The 18776-nt window shown below is 40.9% G+C and overlaps 1 protein-coding gene and 2 non-coding genes across 4 annotated transcripts in view; 1 reads left to right on the forward strand and 2 right to left on the reverse strand.

Moving 5' to 3' along the window:
• LOC119660409 (biotin--protein ligase) overlaps window positions 1-18776 on the forward strand; it is an 82003-nt gene that overhangs the window by 6871 nt on the left and 56356 nt on the right. For both annotated transcript variants that reach the window (XM_038068947.1, XM_038068946.1), the window contains exons 3-6: window positions 8978-9134; window positions 9194-9872; window positions 9930-10128; window positions 10262-10410. In XM_038068947.1, the coding sequence (XP_037924875.1) occupies window positions 8978-9134; window positions 9194-9872; window positions 9930-10128; window positions 10262-10410 (1184 nt within the window). The remainder of the gene's footprint in view (window positions 1-8977; window positions 9135-9193; window positions 9873-9929; window positions 10129-10261; window positions 10411-18776) is intronic.
• On the reverse strand, window positions 210-281 carry Trnae-uuc. The gene has a single exon. It is a non-coding gene; the product is annotated as a tRNA-Glu (tRNA).
• Window positions 4749-4820, reverse strand: Trnae-uuc. Its single transcript has one exon. It is a non-coding gene; the product is annotated as a tRNA-Glu (tRNA).

The raw sequence follows: 18776 nt of genomic DNA on the forward strand, positions 1-18776 counted from the left end.
AAATAAAAAACAATTACAGAGTAATTAGTAGAGATTAATTAATTAGGTACTAGCACTGTTGAAGGAGACACGTGGTCTCCGAAACAATTGTAAGCGGAAGGAAAATGAAAATATTTGCAGTATAAGGAACAATACCTAGTTCTTTTCTCAATTTATATGTTAAAACTGCATAAGAAAAAAAAGAAAATATTTCAAACAACACAAAAAGTTTCCCATACCGGGAATCGAACCCGGGCCTTCTGGGTGAAAGCCAGATATCCTAGCCACTAGACCATATGGGAGTATGGAAGTTGTTCGCATGAAGTATTATTAGAGGAGAAAATTCAACCTGTGACAATCAAAAATGTAAAATTAGTAATTATAGACTTAATTTCATCATAATAATACAAAATTCCAACACAATCAGATCTTATCAATTAAGATTGGAGTTAAAGTTTAAAAAATGTTAACTCACATTGAAATGATCCTCACAATTTAAACCTGATTCCAAAAAAATGGATTACTTGGAACGACGGCAATCCACTTCTCCCGAAAATGTCCTTTCCTTGAAGTTTGTGGGCTGGCGTTGTGACTTTACCATACCGTGGGCTTTTCAGTCTGTTTGGATTTGGTTGAAATTTCAAATGCTGATGATTTCCAACACACAGTTTTTTTTCAAAAACGGCCTTTGAGAGTTTTGTTAGATTGCACCATAGAATTGATTTCCGTGATTAGTGAAAATAAGGCGGGAAGTCTATTGGGTATTCGAAAAGAACATCTTCTTTAATGAATCCTAATCTTTATAAACGTTGCCATGAGTATCCTTCTATACATTTTCGGCAACATACAGCAGGGTAATGTGCAAATGGGATCAACTTCAAACGTTTCCGTGGAAGTACGCTTATAAAATCGAATGTATTAGGTTGTTGCACATGAAATAGCCAATTTGGTACTACAATTTAAAACGACTATTTTCTGGTGTTGATAAATTCGTCGAAGGCAATTTTGATGACCTCTTCATTCCTCAATTGTTATTCCGCCGAAACGTGATTCAAATGCTTAAAAAAGTGGTAGTCGGTCGGCGAAAGGTCGGGTGAATATGGTGGATGAGGCAGAGTCTCATACTGCAATTCGTTCAACTTTTGAACCGTTGTTCTGGATACATGAGGTCTTGCATTGTCGTGAAGCAGTATCACATCATCTCTTTTGACTAATTTCGGCCGTTGAATACTCAATTGTTGGTGCATTTCATCGAGTTTTCTGTGCATTTATCGCTTCTCCAGGTGCCAAAAAAAGAATAGTGGATAACTCCAGCTGTAGACCACCGAACAGTCACCATTACCTTCTTCGGATGGAGGCTCGGTTTCGGCATATGCTTCGGTGGCTCATCAGCATCTAGCCATTGTGCTGATCGGCAACGATTGTCGTATACTATCCACTTTTCATCACATGTCATTATTCTGTGCAAAAAGAGAAGCGGCATGTTTTGCTCCGTAAGGGCATGCGGAATCCATTTGTCGAGCTTTTTCACCTCTCCAAGTTGTTGCAAGTGCCGGGAAACTATCGAATAGTGTTCGTTCAGTTTCTCTGCAATGTCTCTCACAGACGGATGTGCATCGGATTCAACTAGCAAATGGAGCTGTTTGTTGTCAATCGATGGTCCTGGATGTCCACGTGTCTCACTTTGAAGGTTTACATCGCCTGACCGGAATTTTTCGAACCACCGCCGTGTGGTTCATTCGCTTACCGTATCAGCTCCAAATGCGCTGTTAATGTTCCTGTTCGCCTCCGCTGCTTTATGACCGAGTTTGAACTCATACAGAAAAAGTATACGATGGTCAAAACTGGAATGACTCCTTGATTAAATGTAGGAGTATTTATACTTCATTATCCGACAGCAAAATCACAACTTGATTGCCATATCGGCTATTTCATATGCAACAACCTAATATCTCTATATGTTAATGTTGTTGTATGGTTACGTGGATGCCAAGACCCCGTATTCGGACCGTTTATTACTCCTTTCATATGAAATCTCGAGACTTCCCTAATCAGAATCCTTTCACGTAATTCTCCACACTCGTACGAGTTGCACACACTATCTCCGAACGTACGTATCACTGCGTGGAGTAGCGTACAAATAGAGACCCTTTCTATAATTTATCTGCAATTTTTAGCCACAATTAGTTATAGATCACGGTTACATTCGAATCCTGCTTATAATAGATGCGTATCGCTTTCCTTCTGAATTGACGTCGAGGTTTCTTCAGGTACTTCACTTAGTCGAAATATTTACATTCTAGCTTAAGACTATCGCTAAATTGTATCTTTAACAGTGTCGTACTTTTTCTAAAGATTAGCTTATTGTCCAAATTTTGTTATTGGAGAAATTTACATATTCCAATTTGATGCAGCATAACCAAGCCCTTAGAAGTTCTTACGCTGAATGCATGTTGTTCTGACAGCTTCAGCCTCACTACAACCAAACATGATATAATTATAATCTTGCGGTGTTTCTAGCTATTGAATTATTTGAAATAATTAGACGGTTATTGCTTTTTTGCTAGTATTATTTAATTTTATTCGTATATACTGATATTTCGAGAGACCTGTAACACTGATGAAGGGAACAAGTTGTTCCCGAAATATCGGCTTGTGCGAATAAAATTAAATAATACTAGCGAAAAAGCTATAGCTGTCTAATAAGACTGGTCTGAATGTAACTAGGATGCCGCACTTTCTGGCTGCAGTGTGAGTAGCTTATTTCATAAAGACGAGAAGGTGTTGCTTCGATTATTCTAGACGGTAGAATTTTTGCAGTATCATTATCATCAACGGCGCAACAACCAGTATCCGGTCTAGGCCTGCCTTACTAAGGAACTCCAGACATCCCGGTTTTGCGCCGAGGTCCACCAATTTGATATCCCTAAAAGCTGTCTAGCGTCTTGACCTAAGCCATCGCTCCATCTTAGGCAGGGTCTGCCTCGGCTTCTTTTTCTACCATAGATATTGCCCTTATAGACTTTCCAGGCTGGATCATCCTCATCCATACGGATTAAGTGACCCGCCCATCGTAACCTATTGAGCCGGATTTTATCCACAATCTGACGGTCATGATATCGCTCATAGATTTCGTCGTTATGTAGGCTAGGGAATCGTGCATCCTCATGTAAGGGGCCAAAAATTCTTCAGAGGATTCTTCTCTCGAACGCGGCCAAGAGTTCGCAATTCTTCTTGCTAAGAACCCAAGTCTCCAAGGAATGCATGAAGATTGGCATGATCATTGTCTTGTACAGTAAGAGCTTTGACCCTATGGTGAGACGTTTCGAGCGGAACAGTTTTTGTAAGCTGAAATAGGCTCTGTTAGCTGACAATAACTGTGCCCGGATTTCATCATCGTAGCTGTTATCGGTTATGATTTTCCCCTAGATAGGAGAAATTATCAATGGTCTCAAAGTTGTATTCTTCTATCCTTATTCTTCCTTGACCACTGCGGTTTGATGTTGTTGGTTGGTTGGTTTTCGGTGCTGACGTTTCCACCATATATTTTGTCTTGCCTTCATTGATGTGCAGCCCAATATCTCTCGCCAATTGCCGCCCGCTCGATCTGGATGAAGGCAGTTTGTACGTCTCGAGTGGTTCTTCCCATGATGTCGATATCTTCAGCATAGGCTAGTAGTTGGGTGGACTTAAAGAGGATTGTACCTCTTGCATTTACCTCAGCATCACGGAGCTCTTTCTCGAGGGCCAGGTTAAAGAGGACGCATGATAGAGCATCCCCTTGTCGTAGACCGTTGTTGATGTCGAATGGTCTTGACAGTGATTCTGCTGCTTTTATCTGACCTCGCACATTGGTCAGGGTTAGCCTAGTCAGTCTTATCAATTTCGTCGAGATACCGAATTCTCTCATGGCCGTGTACAGTTTTACCCTGGCTATGCTATCATAAGCGGCTTTAAAGTCTATGAATAGATGGTGCAACTGTTGTCCATATTCCAAAAGTTTTTCCATCGCTTGCCGCAGAGAGAAAATCTGATCTGTTGCTGATTTGCCTTGAGTGAAGCCTCTTTGGTATGGGCCAATGATGTTCTGGGTGTATGGGGCTGTCCGACCTAGCAAGATAGCGGAGAATATCTTATAGATGGTACTCAACAAGGTGATACCTCCATAATTGCTGGACTGTGTGATATCTCCCTTTTTATGCATGAGATAGATAATGCCTCGTTGCCAATCGTCAGGCATTTTCAAATTCCCAACTGTACATTAATCAGGAATGGAGTAAAGGAACTAGGAAGTGGACGGAAACTTGAGTTGAACTTTGCCGAGACGTAAATTCACTGTAGACATTAAGAAACACGAACATGAAAAATATAACCACGGTGAATGGCGTTCGACGGTCAAAGCAATCAGCTAAGTGGCCTGGAATGCATGTTCTAGCAATATCTCGTTCAAGTCCCTTTGAATAAATGTCAATAATAACGAAAACAACACTGCCGTGATCCTTCCTTAGCCAAAAAGAAACTGCTGTTTGGAATCACGGCATAAATATGTAAACCAGCAAGTCAATAAAACGATAGGTGTTAGTAGCCAATATGGCAATTTGGTAAGGGCACACTCAATTTTCTCGCTTTCTTATTAGAAAAAAGTCCTCCCAAATTAAATATCTTTATCTTTGTTTAAGTTTAGGGATTACAGAATTATGCCATAAAGTATGTATAAAAATTTGGATTGATCAATCCGACAATGGTTTTCTCTTTATTTGAAAAAAAGTTTCCCATACCGGGAATCGAACCCGGGCCTTCTGGGTGAAAGCCAGATATCCTAGCCACTAGACCATATGGGAGTACATCTTGCCATCTAACAAGGGAAATTTGTCAGATCATTCGCACATTCTAAATCAATTGCCCTAAAAAGCAGACGATGTTTAGCTCATTTTCATAAATTTGCATTTATAGGTAGGATCATTCGAGCTTAAATGCTTGGCACTTAGTGCTAGTATTAGATAAAATCCGGCATCTGCCGAGATAGTGATAACTTGGAAAATATAATAATTGTTGGCACGACAATCCAATTGAATCAGGACCATGAAGCGTCTTAGAGCACTTCATTCAAGACCATAACAGTACACTATAGGATAACAGTTCAGTCTAGAAGGCCAGGTGGTCATCATTGCGCTCTCCTGTAATTACCCTAATTTGACTCAGGTACTCTTTCACAGCCGGGTCGACTGGTATTCGACATCTACTCACGATACAAATAAAATACATATAAACGATTCGTTTTGTTCTATATGAAAAATTGCCATAGGTGTCTTGGCAGAAAACGGAATTAAATTTTATGTGGCTTGTTCTTTGAAGTCTGTATGTTTACGTTTTCTTTGAAAAGTATCTTAACTCGTTGTTTGCACGTTGGAACTCCGTTATCATGGGAAAATACGAGAAGTGCAGCGTAGTCTACGTCGCGATAAAAGAAATTCCATTATTGCGTTGTTCAGAGAAGCATTAACTGTGAATAACTTTAATGATAAGCTCCTCATTCATGATTATGAGCAACTGAAGAAGTGGAAGGAGCACTTCACCACGCTTCTCCCTCGTTAAACATCCGGTGGATGCGTACCACTTGTGGATAATAATGCCACATTTACGATGCGCATAATGAAATATCACTCACCGTAAGACATGGTCACGTAATGCTTTACGTATATCATTTACGATTGTTGTAAGAACATATAGTGACCGCTAATATTTCTTAGGTTTAAATCATAATGTATCGAAAATAGTGAAAAGCAGAGATAGGCAACGACAATGAAATTATATACATGCCTATTTGGTTACTTAAGGCGTGGCTAAATATTCCTTCCTTCCATATTTTATCTGCCTGATGTAGTATTTTTGCGGCGACCGTTGAAAATTCTTGTGAAATTACTGAGAATGCAGTTCGCTTCTAAAACTTTATACGAAAAACCACAGGATCAACGTTATATGATGAATAATGTCCCAAGTACTTTGTATGATGAACTTGGGGGTAAAGATAAATTTATGTAAAAGTTAATTTATTATAAAATTCCAAAACCAAATTGCAATTTTTCTTAGAGCATCTTTAACAAGTTCTATCAAAAGGGTTCTTTTCTGTTTCCCGCCATACAATAAACAATTCCATTTGTACAACCATATACACATCATCGCCTTGTGATTGGCTGTTGAATTCAACTCTTTAAACGGGAATGTCACGTAATGTAAAAGTTAGATCCTTGCAAGATTTTACGCCATGCATGATATGATGCAGTAGTTGCTATATGTTTAACTCTTACGACTGGCTTACATTAAGTGCAGTACGTTAACTGACATCTGATTATGCGCATCGTAAATGCGGCATAAGACAAGCCATTATAACATGCAGATACGGATTGGTCCTTTAAACGGAGGAGAATTATCTTTGACATTGATGTTCTCGAACGGAGTAAAGCTGGATACCTTGATGGTCTCTCTGCAGAACTGTTTCTTGAAGCCTCTGTAGTGTCTGCAGAGTTGCTACCTCCACTCATTTGTTAGTTTAGATTTAGACCTTTGCTAGGCCTATTGTACTATCCTCGGAGATCATCGGCCTCTCACCGTCGGCGTTCGCAGGCTTTCGCGAATCTGAAAACAGTCTCCAAAGGCAGAGAATGCGCAGAGTCTTCGTTGAAGAAAACTTTACCAAGGTATCTTTGTCTGAGGTATGAGGAGACCGCCCAGCTGCATACGAAGTGCAAGACCATCTCTTCTTCCTCCTCGCATTGACTGCATACGGCCGAGAATACCACTCCGATTATTTACATGTGGTAGTTTAAGGGACAGTGTCCCGTTAAAAGTCCTACTAGGGGTTTCATGTCCCACTTCTTAAGGGACAACAAATGATGGCAACTCCACATGAAGTGGCTCTATATTTCGTTGCCGTTTAGTGCTGATAATGCTCCCCGACTGTCGGAACAGATTTCAATGGTGCGGCATCTCTATTTTTGACGCGAAAATTCTTCTCCTGCCAATAAAATGACATATATCTCTAGCTGTAATATGGTCGCCATTTTTCCAAGGTGGAGCCATATCCTTAACCTAATTTCCCGAGAACGCCCCTGCATCGGTGAACATTATTAAGTCTGTAATCCCAAAAGACTCGTAGCCATTTATTGATCATTCTTCTCTTTTGGTGATTGCGACGGAGTATGTCGTTTCGAAGACGAATCTAAAAACCATATGATCGGCGGATATCAGAGCCACCTGATGTTTTCCAAGAAATTTCCGGAAGTTGTAAGCCCCTAATTTCCCCACCATCAACCTTCTTCTTCTTGTATGAGGTGTATACATGACTGATAAGTGCAGTCGCCTCTTTACAATGCTGCAGATTTATCTCATCTATGGTTCAAATGAAGATACCGGGGACTGTACGTCCTCTTCGAAGGTTTTAGGAGCCGACACTTGTAATGTGACGGTTGAAAACCCGTAGTAGAGCCGGTAGCCCGTTTGCTCCCGAATCTTCCTAATATCCGGTTCAGGAACCCCGAGAGTGAAGAAAGTTCCTGGCATATCGGCTCTTCCTTCTGCTTTGCTACCTAATAGCATCCAAGGGGAAGTGTTGAAGTTATTCTGGACTTCAAGTTGTTCCAGAGTCTCAGCACCATTATGCTCCTTTTCGGGGCCAATTAAGCACCTTCCCATACATTGTTGAAGGAGGAGCAGTATTGTCTGAGTCACTCGTTCGTGCTTTCGTCAGCAAAGTTTATCAGTAATATTTTACGGTAGACACCTACCAATTCAAAGCGTTGCGTAATCCCTTGCAAGGATGCAGTCCTTACAAATAAAAGGAGTTTCCTCCTAAGCTGCTCACACTGCTTTGTATCGTAACCGGAAGGATTGGTGTCGTCATACAAGATCCATTCATCGCTTTAGCTACAAATGAAGATTTAGCCGTTGTTGACCGAGCCTTCTTTACAGCCATTTGAGTCGAATAGTTGGGATCGTCAGAAGACTGCTGCCGTTTTGGTTTGCCCTTTGTCGTAGATGCCCCAGACGATCCTTTCCTTTCTTCCTTCCTTCAACATTTACAAAATCCGGGGGTTGTGTTTTGTCCGAAGGCGGTTTGCCTGAAGGCTTTTTGTCCGAAGCCTGGTTTTCCGGAGGCTGTTAGTTACCCAAAGATAGATACATACCCATAGGTAAAACTTTAGTCTCAGCAGGAGGCGCCGATTGGAGCCCGGGGGTAGGAATTCTGACAGAATTGGATTGATTCGGCTTGTCCGTTAAGTACTGGGTCCCAATAGGGTTGGTTCTCACTTGAATCTGAATCTGGACTCAGATTCTTCATCGAAGAACTCAGAGTTGCTCCTTCACTCAGGGTTGGATCGTCATGATCAAAGTGCTGGTGATTTCTTGTGTTTTTTGAGTTTTTATTTTCTTCATAGTTGATTGGCATGGCCTTTGTTTTACCGGAAAAAATAAATCCATCTCGGCAGAGCCCCTTTTTGTCGAGACGAGGCTAGTTGAAACTGGGGGTCACCTGGTACCTAGGGTTCACTGTTCACGGCTACACCTTAACCCCTGTGATCATTCAGCCCTCGACACGGTAGTCACACCTTGGCTTGGGGTTTTGATTACCACTTAGCTTCAGGTATCACCTCTGGTTTCCCGGAGGATCTTGCTTACTAAGCTCCCTGGAAGACCATTTAATGGAGAAAGAACGATTATCCTGTTAAGAGTACAAACAAGGGCATTCGACTTGAGTGTGACAACTGGAAGAATATTTTCAAAGAGTATGGAGCAGGGAAGATCAAAGCTTATGAATATCTATTTTTTCCCTTTATAGTTCTCATCTTTTTCATATTTTAGTTAGCTTAACCCAAAACTGATACTTTTTGCGTGGATCATAACAAGTGGCAATGACTAAATGAAACGTCACAAAATCATGTTCCATTATATCGCAATTTGGTGCCCATTTTTTTAATATTAGATTTTCATTGTTTTGCAGGTAGAGCACTACGGCCGCCCTTTGGCGTGGAAGGTCGATTCACATTTCGCTATTCTGCTTGAATCCGATGTGCACCACTTCACCAAACTAGTGATGACAACATTTATGCAAAACAACTTAATAATAAATGATAAGCTTCCATTACTACGAATCGAATGTAATATCCAATCATTCGGAAATCTGTTTGAATAAAATAACTGGTAAATTATTTTCTAGCCATCATCTGTGAAGGTGAACCACAACCATTTCATCTGCTCAAGAATCATCTACGCAAGCAACAAACATGTCGTGCCATGCGTCATTTAAACATGAAAGAATGGGAGAAACATTTAACAGGACTACGTAGCCTTAGTATTTTAGCAAACCAAGCAACTGAATATGAATATAATAAAAATCGGACAGAAGGCAAATCAGGAATTGTGAAACCAGATTTGATACCATCAAAAAAGATAGATGATGTCGAACCCGCGACAAGAACAAGTCCAGCTCGGAGCCTCTCCCCAAAACAGATTGAATCTGATGAAATTTTAGAAATCAAACACACTTCTCTAAACGATTCAAAACATTCAACTCCTCATGCATCTCCAATGAAGAGCATTAGAAGCGGCTCTTCAACGCCCTTGAAATCCTCCACTACAGTAGATTCCGGCTTTACATCACAACCACCCCCTGAGACCAATCGCTTGCCTGAAGTCGCTGATATGGTCACCAACAATACAACTAGGGAAGAAGAATCGGTTTCTGTTAGTAAAGATCACACTCAACGTCCCCCTCTAGTCCGGAAAAAGGGCAGTCTCAGTGACTGCAAGCCACCGAATGTAGTTGTTTATTCGGAAAGCATCAGTGCAAGAGATAGTGCTATAAGCACATTGAAAGATATCCTCGAAGTAGATGTGTAAGAAGCGTACATGTTTGGTTTAAAACTAGATTACAGTATATTATTCGTTTTTAGTTATACAATATATCCGCTGACTACACAACAGGCACAGCAAAGAATATGGATGGATAACACCTGCCTCTTGATAATTTGTGGGCCAGTAAAGAAAGATATTGGCAATATTCTGCTTGATTATTTCTTGAAAGGTGGAAAAGTACTCTCGCTTTGCTCCGACATGCTTCATATAATCCTTCCAACTTATAGAACTGCAGAAGTAAGTAAAAACGGTCACAAAAATTTAAAAATCGCAATTTGGCTGACCCTCATTTTCTGATAATCTATGTGAATCAAATCCTACTTGAAGTCCTTAATAATCTAATTGAATATTCTCTTTGACTAAACTACAGGTCCGCGAGCACGAACTAGTTCAATTCTCCTATGGCAAGTGGCAGAAAGTGAAAATGATGCACCATATATTCTGCTATCAACCGTCGCCAGTGAAGAAGCATTTTTCCAATGATAGTGACGAACCTACGCCACCGTCTTCAAAGAAACCGTAAGTTCGTCATTTTTATTTATCTCTCTATCTGTGGAATATTTTGTTTTATATGTAACTGTAAATCTCACTTTGTAAATTTCACACGCGAGAATGAGAAGATGGCTTAAAAAGACAGTGAAAACAAATCAAACACGCAGGCATAGGATCACGATTTTATTCCACTTAAATTCTAACTAAATCATGAACCCGTAAAAACACTTCATGAACTTTCAATATCAACGTCATCAGAAAACGCTTAGTTTTCTTTTGCAATAGAGAACATTAGATTATTCTTACTATGCTATTGCAAGACGTTATTTCAATGCACTATTTCGTAAAAGGGCTAGTGTTTGATTTTAGCATTTCCTTTCGGTTGTTTAGTGTTTCTTTGAGAATGTTTTTCATTGAGTGTGCTTATCCTTCCAGAAATTAGGTAAGGGATGTTGCGTTTCAATTTGTTGTCACGATTGTAATTCAGGTACGATCGATCTTTAACTTGAGCAAAAGATGTGGACCCAAAAAATGAAAATGAGCTTGGTAATATCGCACTTAAATTCACAACTATGTATGCCGGCTTTGCTGGAAATAGAAAAATCATTTTTTTTTGCTTTTTTTCTTCTGGTATAAAACGTGTATAAGGAGGAGACGATTTTTCGAAAATCGAAGCCGCTAAAAAGTTGCAGTCGTAAACCGGAGCAAGTGTACGACGCGTTGTATATAACCACATTCAAATGCGTTTTTCGCAAAATATTATTTTTCAAACTGCTGCTTTTTTTTCCTAAGGCGTACAAAAAAATACTTTTTGAAATTTTAAATACTTGAAACTACCATGTGAGCCTCATGTCTAAGGATTAAAATGGTGTTTACGCTTTTATTTGAATGTTACCAAAAGAGTTACGCACTAGACAACGCTATCAGCCAATGGAGAACTGCGTTATGAAATTGCTTCACGCATTAACGCAACCTGGATGAAGTGGCGTTCCACAACTGGTGTTCTTTATGATCGACGTATCAACGAACGCTTCAAATCTAAAATTTACCGCAATGTTGTCCGTCCTGTCGCTCTCTATGGTGCTGAGTGTTGGCCGACTATAAAAGACAATGAACGGCATCTTGCGGTAATAGAGACGAAGATGTTACATTGGACTAGTGGCGTCACACGTTTTGATCATATCCGAAATGAGGATATCCGCAATCGTTATGGGGTTGCACCGATCGGAGAAAAGTTGCGAGAGAGGCGTCTTCGATTGTATAGTCACGCAAATCGTGCTAACGAGAATTCGCTTGCCAAGATTGGTCTGAACATTGAAGTCGATGGTAAACAAAATGCAGGCCGAAACAACGGTGGCTTGATACGCTGGATGGGGATTTAAAAGCCTCGAGATTGCACCCAGGTTAGGCATTCGATAGAGCCAAATGGTGAAACCGATCACGACGAGCCGACCCCGCTTGTGAACGGAAGAAAGACTGAAAAAAAGAAAAATATAGCCATAAGTTTTGCAACAAATATTTATTTCCATCGAGCTAATAGGGAATATTTTTCAAAATTAATACAGAAAACACAAAATGTAAAAATACCGCCTCCCGCGTCGATACAAGCATGAAATGTCTGGGGTCAAACGTTGATAGCAAATTATCGTTACTTAGAGTTTAGTCTGACTATTACAGGCGAATAGTCTGTAATACAAAGGCGGAATCCTAGGAAGACGGATTGGACAAAGTTCAATGAGCTTCTTGGCGTCAAAGTGGAGCTCCCTAGGCGATTAAGGACTCCGTCGGCGATAGAAGATCAATCGGAAACCCTGAATCGCACACTTTTAGAGTGCTTTCAAGAGGCTTGTCCTATTTCCTGAAGCCAACGCGATAAAACTGCAAGGACTCAGAAAATCAACCAGACGACTTCTAAATCGAACTTACAAAAGCAATAAAGATGAAGACTGGTTAAATTTCCGGAACTCACAGCGTAACTATAAGAGGCTCGTAAAACATTCGAAACGAGATTCCTCTAGAACGTACTGTAAGGAACTGGAAGGTGAAAAGGAGACTTCCTAGCTGTGCAGAGTCCTTAATAAGGATGAGTCGGCCAAGTTGGACTCTCTTAGAAAACCGGATGGTACTTTCACGAACTCCAGAGTTGAGTCTGTACAGATTCTCTTGGAAGTACGCCACCCTGGAGAAAAGGTCTCAGAAGTCGGAAGAAAGAAAATTGGCGGTTTTTGTAAACCTTTCAACCCGAAGGTGTTGCAAGGGGAATTAGGACACTGCAAGAGCGGTTGTTACCAATGAAAAAACGAGAGCTGCTATACTTTTATTTGAACACTTCAGAGCACCTGGGATAGGTGGCATCTACCCAGCCATGCTAAAGGAGGGTATAGAGCACTTAGAGCATCTTCTAAGAAATATTTTTTGAGGACATCTTGTTCTGCGCTACGTGCCTTCCTCTTGACAGAAGGTGAAGGTAGTCTTCATACCTAAGCCTTGGAAAAATGACTATTCAAATTCAAAGAACTTCAGGCAAATCAGCTTAACATCATTGTCGCTGAAATGTCTGGAGAAACTGGTTGAGCGTCACTTTAGCGAGAAGGAGGTGAGGTCGCACCCACTATTTGAAAACCAACATGCTAACCATCGTGGGAAGTCCTATGAGTCTACTCTTCTCTTTTTGGTTTCAAAGATACAGGACGCAACTCTGAAAGGCGAGTACGCGATGGGGGTATTCGTGGACTTTGAAGAGGCGTTTGACCGTGAGCTCTTTCAAAATCTCTGTGATGCCGTCAGAGAGCATTGGAAGAATTATTAGGAGAACTGAATCCAGTTGTCGTAATGCCTTCTAATTCTCGGCTCCTCATACATCTGTTTAGTAAAAGATATTAGGTTATCTTGAAACGAAAAGAAAACTGGGATGAACCAGAAAGATGCGTGTCAGGATATACTGACGTCTTCTACACCGATGGTTCAAAAATAGAACAGGGTTTTGGAGCAGATATCTACCTCCCGAATAAAAACGAGAAGTATTTTTTTCCCTTGGGACAATATACAACGGTCTTTCAGGCTGAAGCGTATACGATCCTAAGGGCGGCTACCTGGATGATTGACGAGCGGTGGAAGAGCAGACGCATCGCATTCGCGACAGTCAAGCTGCATTGCGGGTGTTAAACAGTTCGTTCAGGAATGTAGAAATCAATTAAACTCTGTTTCTGGATTCAATACCGTGGAACTACTTTGGGTGGGGTGGGGGATTGTGGTGCTGATGGAAATTAAATCTCGGATGCTTTAGCAAAAGAGGGATGAATTTCCCGGAACCGGAATCAGCAATTGGGGTGTCAGCAGCATTGGCTAATACTACTATCAAAAACTAGGAGCCAGCTTTCCATAATTACAGGTGGCTGAGTTTTAATGCTGCTAAACAAACCAAACTTTTCCGGTCAGAACGAAACAAATATACGACAAAATTTATCCTGTTGAAAAGTAGGAAGACTTGCAAAAATATTGTTGGTATTCTGACTGGCCATAATTCACTAGCTCCTTTCTGTAATAAGGAAGCAGAATCCACGGAACATTTTCTATGAGAGTGTCCCACCTTTGGACGCATCAGATATCAGATTTTTGGTGATGTGCTCCAACTGCAGTGAGTAGCATCACATCCACTAAGGGGAATCCTACGATACATAAACGAATCCGGGATATTCCGTTAGACAGGGTAATTGAGTACAATGGACCACTAGAGTCTGAGTGCTTAGATGCTTTGCCTCTCCCCCACCTCAAACACACCCACAGATACAGCCTTCGCTATACTCGCCTTCAAACCACACAACCAAGTTGCATGTTGACATGCACAGGCAACCTCCACTATAGCATGTTCTACAGTCGATAGTCCAGAGGATTCAAATCGGGACAACCAGAATTTCATTTATTTGGGGGGATGAAACAAGGAATATGCTCTGTCAGCCATTGTTGGCTTTGTGCGCCGTCGCTGAATCTTATTGAAAGCTCCAATTCCACCCGGCGAATAAAATATCGGTAACAACATGGTAAAAAAAACTACCCACCAGACTATTACCTAGTGATGTAGTGACCATGCTGGACTCGCAGCATTTCCTCCTTCACTTCGTAACAAATTTGGGCGTATATTCTATCGTTTTGTTTATTCACTATTTCCTCAATGGTCAAGATTTTCTCATCGATGAAAGGATTATTGCGGTGTTTTTTTCCCGCGAGAACATGTGAGGAGTACAGCACATCGAGTTGACCGTATTTCTTTCGGTCGAAAAGTTAATAAATGGCTAACATATCGCCTGTATGCGCCAAGCTGAAGATCCTTGCATAAAATACAACTGGTACTCCGCGTAGATACGTCAGTTTCGGCTGTTAGTCGCTTCTGGTGACGTAGAAGATTGCGACGAATGCATTCACGGATAACATTCGGTCGTCGCACATAGCGCAGACGCCCTTCTCGCATCCTGTCTTCCAAATCACCTATTAAATTGCTTCCCGCTTACGGTGTTCGCGGGTTTTAGCGAATCTGAGAACATTTTCCAGAGGGAGAGAGTGTGCAGATTCTTCATTGAAGAAAACCTTGCTAAGGTGTCTGAGATCTGAGGAGACCGGGCAGCTGCATAAAAACGACAGGGTCGTCTTCTCCTCCTCCTCATATTTGCTGCACATAGCCGAAATCACCACCCCATTTTTTTCCATATGGTAGTTTAAGGAGCAGTGTCCCGTTAAAAGCCCTACTAGGGTTTTCATGTCCCGCTTCTTAAGGGACAACAAAAATGCCTCTCTAGTGACCCTCAGGTCTTTCACAAGGATTTTCGCCTGCCGGCAACAGTCCAAATTTCTCCACTGAATCCCCACAGAGTAGACTTGACAGTAGAGGGTCGGATTCCAAGAGCTGGTTCTCGCCCCACCATTGTGGATCCAGACCCGCGGCGAGCCACTCTGTCAGCCTTCTCATTGCAAGCGATGTTAGAGTGCCCCGGTACCCACATCAGGAATGTTTCATTTAGTCAGCTAAGTTTCAGTCTCGCATCCTGTCTTCCAAATCAGCTGTTTCTCTGTACGTCGCTAATGTATGGCTGACCTTAGACGATCAGTATTCTATCTATCAGACTGACTGGATTGATGATAGGTTGAGTGTAATGCAGTTGATATGTGTTGTTAATCGAAACATGCCTTTCGAAAGGTTCGAATCTTTAAATACATGCATACATGCTTAAATACATGCAACAAAAGTGGTTTTTGGTCGTCTTGTTTATACTTAATACGTTAGTCCATCAGCCATTTCATCAGTCCACTTTTGATGGATTGACTTATGATAGACTGATGAAATACTGATCGTCTACGGCCTACCTTAATAATTCATCCGTGTGGCGTCAGTCTGAATGATAAAATTATGGCCAACTGATCGTCTTGGTATTTTTATGGCAATAGCTAATGTGACTGATGAAAATTTAATTTTTAAATAAAATCTGTATCTGGCTGGACTGATGGTAAGTTGAGTTATAGTGCAGTTGTCATTGTGTGTTCCGTATGGGTCGGATCTTTAAATATATGTAACAAAAGCCAGTCATTTCATCAGCCCATTTTTGATGGATTAACTCATGGCAAACGGATTGTGTAAGGTCAACCTATGAAACACGAATCGCAACGCAATAATGGCTATTTTTAAGGTTTTGTGTAAAACAAAGCCTTATTAAAATCGGTTTATGGTTTGTCTGTCTGTCCGTCAAACGCATTTTTCTCCGAGACTGTAGCAGCGATTGACACCAAATTTGGTGGAAAGGTGGGAACTGTGAACGCTCATGCATACAGTATCATATTACGTCGGATATAAGGGGATGTAAAGTTTTTTCTCGCCAAATATATTCATGTGGGGTATCAAATGAAAGGTCTCGGTTAGTACTTTCCGAAGCTGGTCATAGTTTTGACATTTGTTGGAAAGGCGGGAAGTTCAGGAAGTCGAAATTGATAATATATTTAATGTGGTCTTTCTCAGAAACCACCCAACCGAAAAATCTGAAAAAAAAATCAAGAGGCTGCCACTATATGGTGGCTAGGCGCCGAAATACCTTCAATATCGATATCCCTTCAAATAAAGTTAATAATAGTATATTAGTATAATTTTCAGTAATTGGCTGCAGAGCCCCCCTTAAAATCATCCTAGCACCACGAAAGCAATGTAGGCTATAATATAGGGCTTGATCCTACCAAGTTTGGTGGAAATCGCATTATTATTAACAAACTTATGATAAGTCAAAGTTGTCACTTCTTTGGAAATTCCAGATTTTGAATGTCAATATCACCCGAAAGTGGATATTCTCACATAATATATGTGTATATTGCGTGTTACGTAGTAAGAAGCTAGCTTCCCGTCTCCCGACTTGTTTTCTTTCGCATTTCGAGCTTCATCGTGACGGCTCGAACGAACTACCGAGTCGCAGAACCTGAAATTCGGCTGGCAGTGGGGATGTGTAGGTACTCTCGTTTCGCAGTATTACTATTTCGGGCACCGCACACCTCTCGTATGAACGAACTTGCAAAACTTACGGCTGTACTATGTACATTCGGGCAATAAAAAGGACTTCCTCTGTTAAAGCTACTTCAAATTCATCAAGTGATCTTTCTTACCATTGATCATTTGACAATGCGTAGCCATGCTTTTTCATCATTTTTCCTTCTTTTCGTGCCGAATCAATCACATGCATATTTGTAAATTCTCGTTGAATCGCATGTTGGATTCAGATTCCAAAACATTTTCTGGTTTCTGCTATAACTTGAAGAACTCTTCCGCAATTCAATCAACACTGGCATCGTTACAATGCACTTAATCCGTTATTTTTTTCTTTTTCGTTGTTTTTGCTTGCCTGTCGATAAAAGCGGATCTTAATTTACTTATTTTGCTCAAATCGGAAAAGCTTCTCTGAAAATTCGGGCTAAATGAAATCGTTCGCAAGAACATTTTACAAGAAACACTAACAATTATAATTAAGCTAAATAGATTAAAGATCAAAGCTATTTCGCATTTGCTTTGATTACTGAAAATAGTGATAGGAAAATGCTTTACATAAAGATGCTTTTTAAGCCCTTTACATTCAGTTGAATATTTGTGGTGTTCATTTTAGTTGCTTGTGTGTAAGATAAGTAAATCAGAATATTTTAGCAATGTATTGGCTATTGAACCGGTCCTTATCTTAACAGAATTCCACGAAATATAGAATCTGTAAGTTCCGAATTATGACAACATGAGGTCCAGAGCTTTGAATAAATCGAAAGTTTGAGGTCGCTTGGAGTAACTCCATCCTGATCAATGAGCTTGCTTAAAATTTCCTCTATTCTTAGATTTCCAGCCATAAACAAAACGTCCTAATGCCTTATTGCACTCGAAGCAGATATTATCAGTAAAGAATAAAAATTCATCAGATCTAAAGCGTTTAAATTTTGGGAAAGTTTTCATTTATTTCTAAATTTGTTTGTGAGCAATTTGTAGTAAAAAAACTCAGCAAACACAAATCTTCATGACTCCTTCCCTACTAGAAAATAACAATTGAGTACTACGTTAGCGAAAGGAATACTCTCCCGCATTCTCATCATACTTAGTTTAGTTTACTGGGGCAAGCCGCAGCTCCGAGCACTCAGCCATTGTTAGGTCCATTGTACTATCTTCGTAAATCACCTATTCAATTGCTTCCCGCCTACGGTGTTCGCGGGTTTTAGCGAATCTGAGAACATTCTCCAGGGGGAGAGAGTGTGCAGATTCTTCAATGAAGAAAACCTTGCTAAGGTGTCTGAGATCTGAGGAGACCGGGCAGCTGCATAAAAAGTGCAGGGTCGTCTTCTCCTCCTCCTCACATTGGCTGCACATAGCCGGAATCACCACCCCAATTTTTTCCATATGGTAGTTTAAGGAGTCATGTCCCGCTTCTTAAGGGACAACAAAAATGCCGCTCTAGTGACCCTCAGGTCTTTCATAAGGATTTTCGCCTGCCGGCAAGAGTCCAAATTTCTCGACTCAATCCTTGCAATTTCACCCCTCAGAGTAGACTTGACAATAGAGGGTCGGATTCCAAGAGCTGGTTTTCGCCCCACCATTGTGGATCCAGACCTTCGGCTAGCCACTCTGTCAGCCTTCTCATTACCAGCGATGTTAGAGTGCCACGGTACCCACATCAGGAATGTTAAATTTAGTCAGCCAAGTTTCAGCAGCACCTGATGACAACTCCACACCAACTGGCTTGATATGTCGTTGCTATTTAGTGCTAATAATACCGCCCGACTGTCGGAACAGATTCGAATGGTGCGACCCCTCCATTTTTTTCGCAGACATTCTTCTGCTGCCAACGAAATGGCATATATCTCCTTCTGGAATATGGTCGTCAGTTTTCTGA

The sequence above is a fragment of the Hermetia illucens genome, chromosome 6, assembly GCF_905115235.1.
Source record: "Hermetia illucens chromosome 6, iHerIll2.2.curated.20191125, whole genome shotgun sequence".
NCBI classification, from domain to species: domain Eukaryota; kingdom Metazoa; phylum Arthropoda; class Insecta; order Diptera; family Stratiomyidae; genus Hermetia; species Hermetia illucens.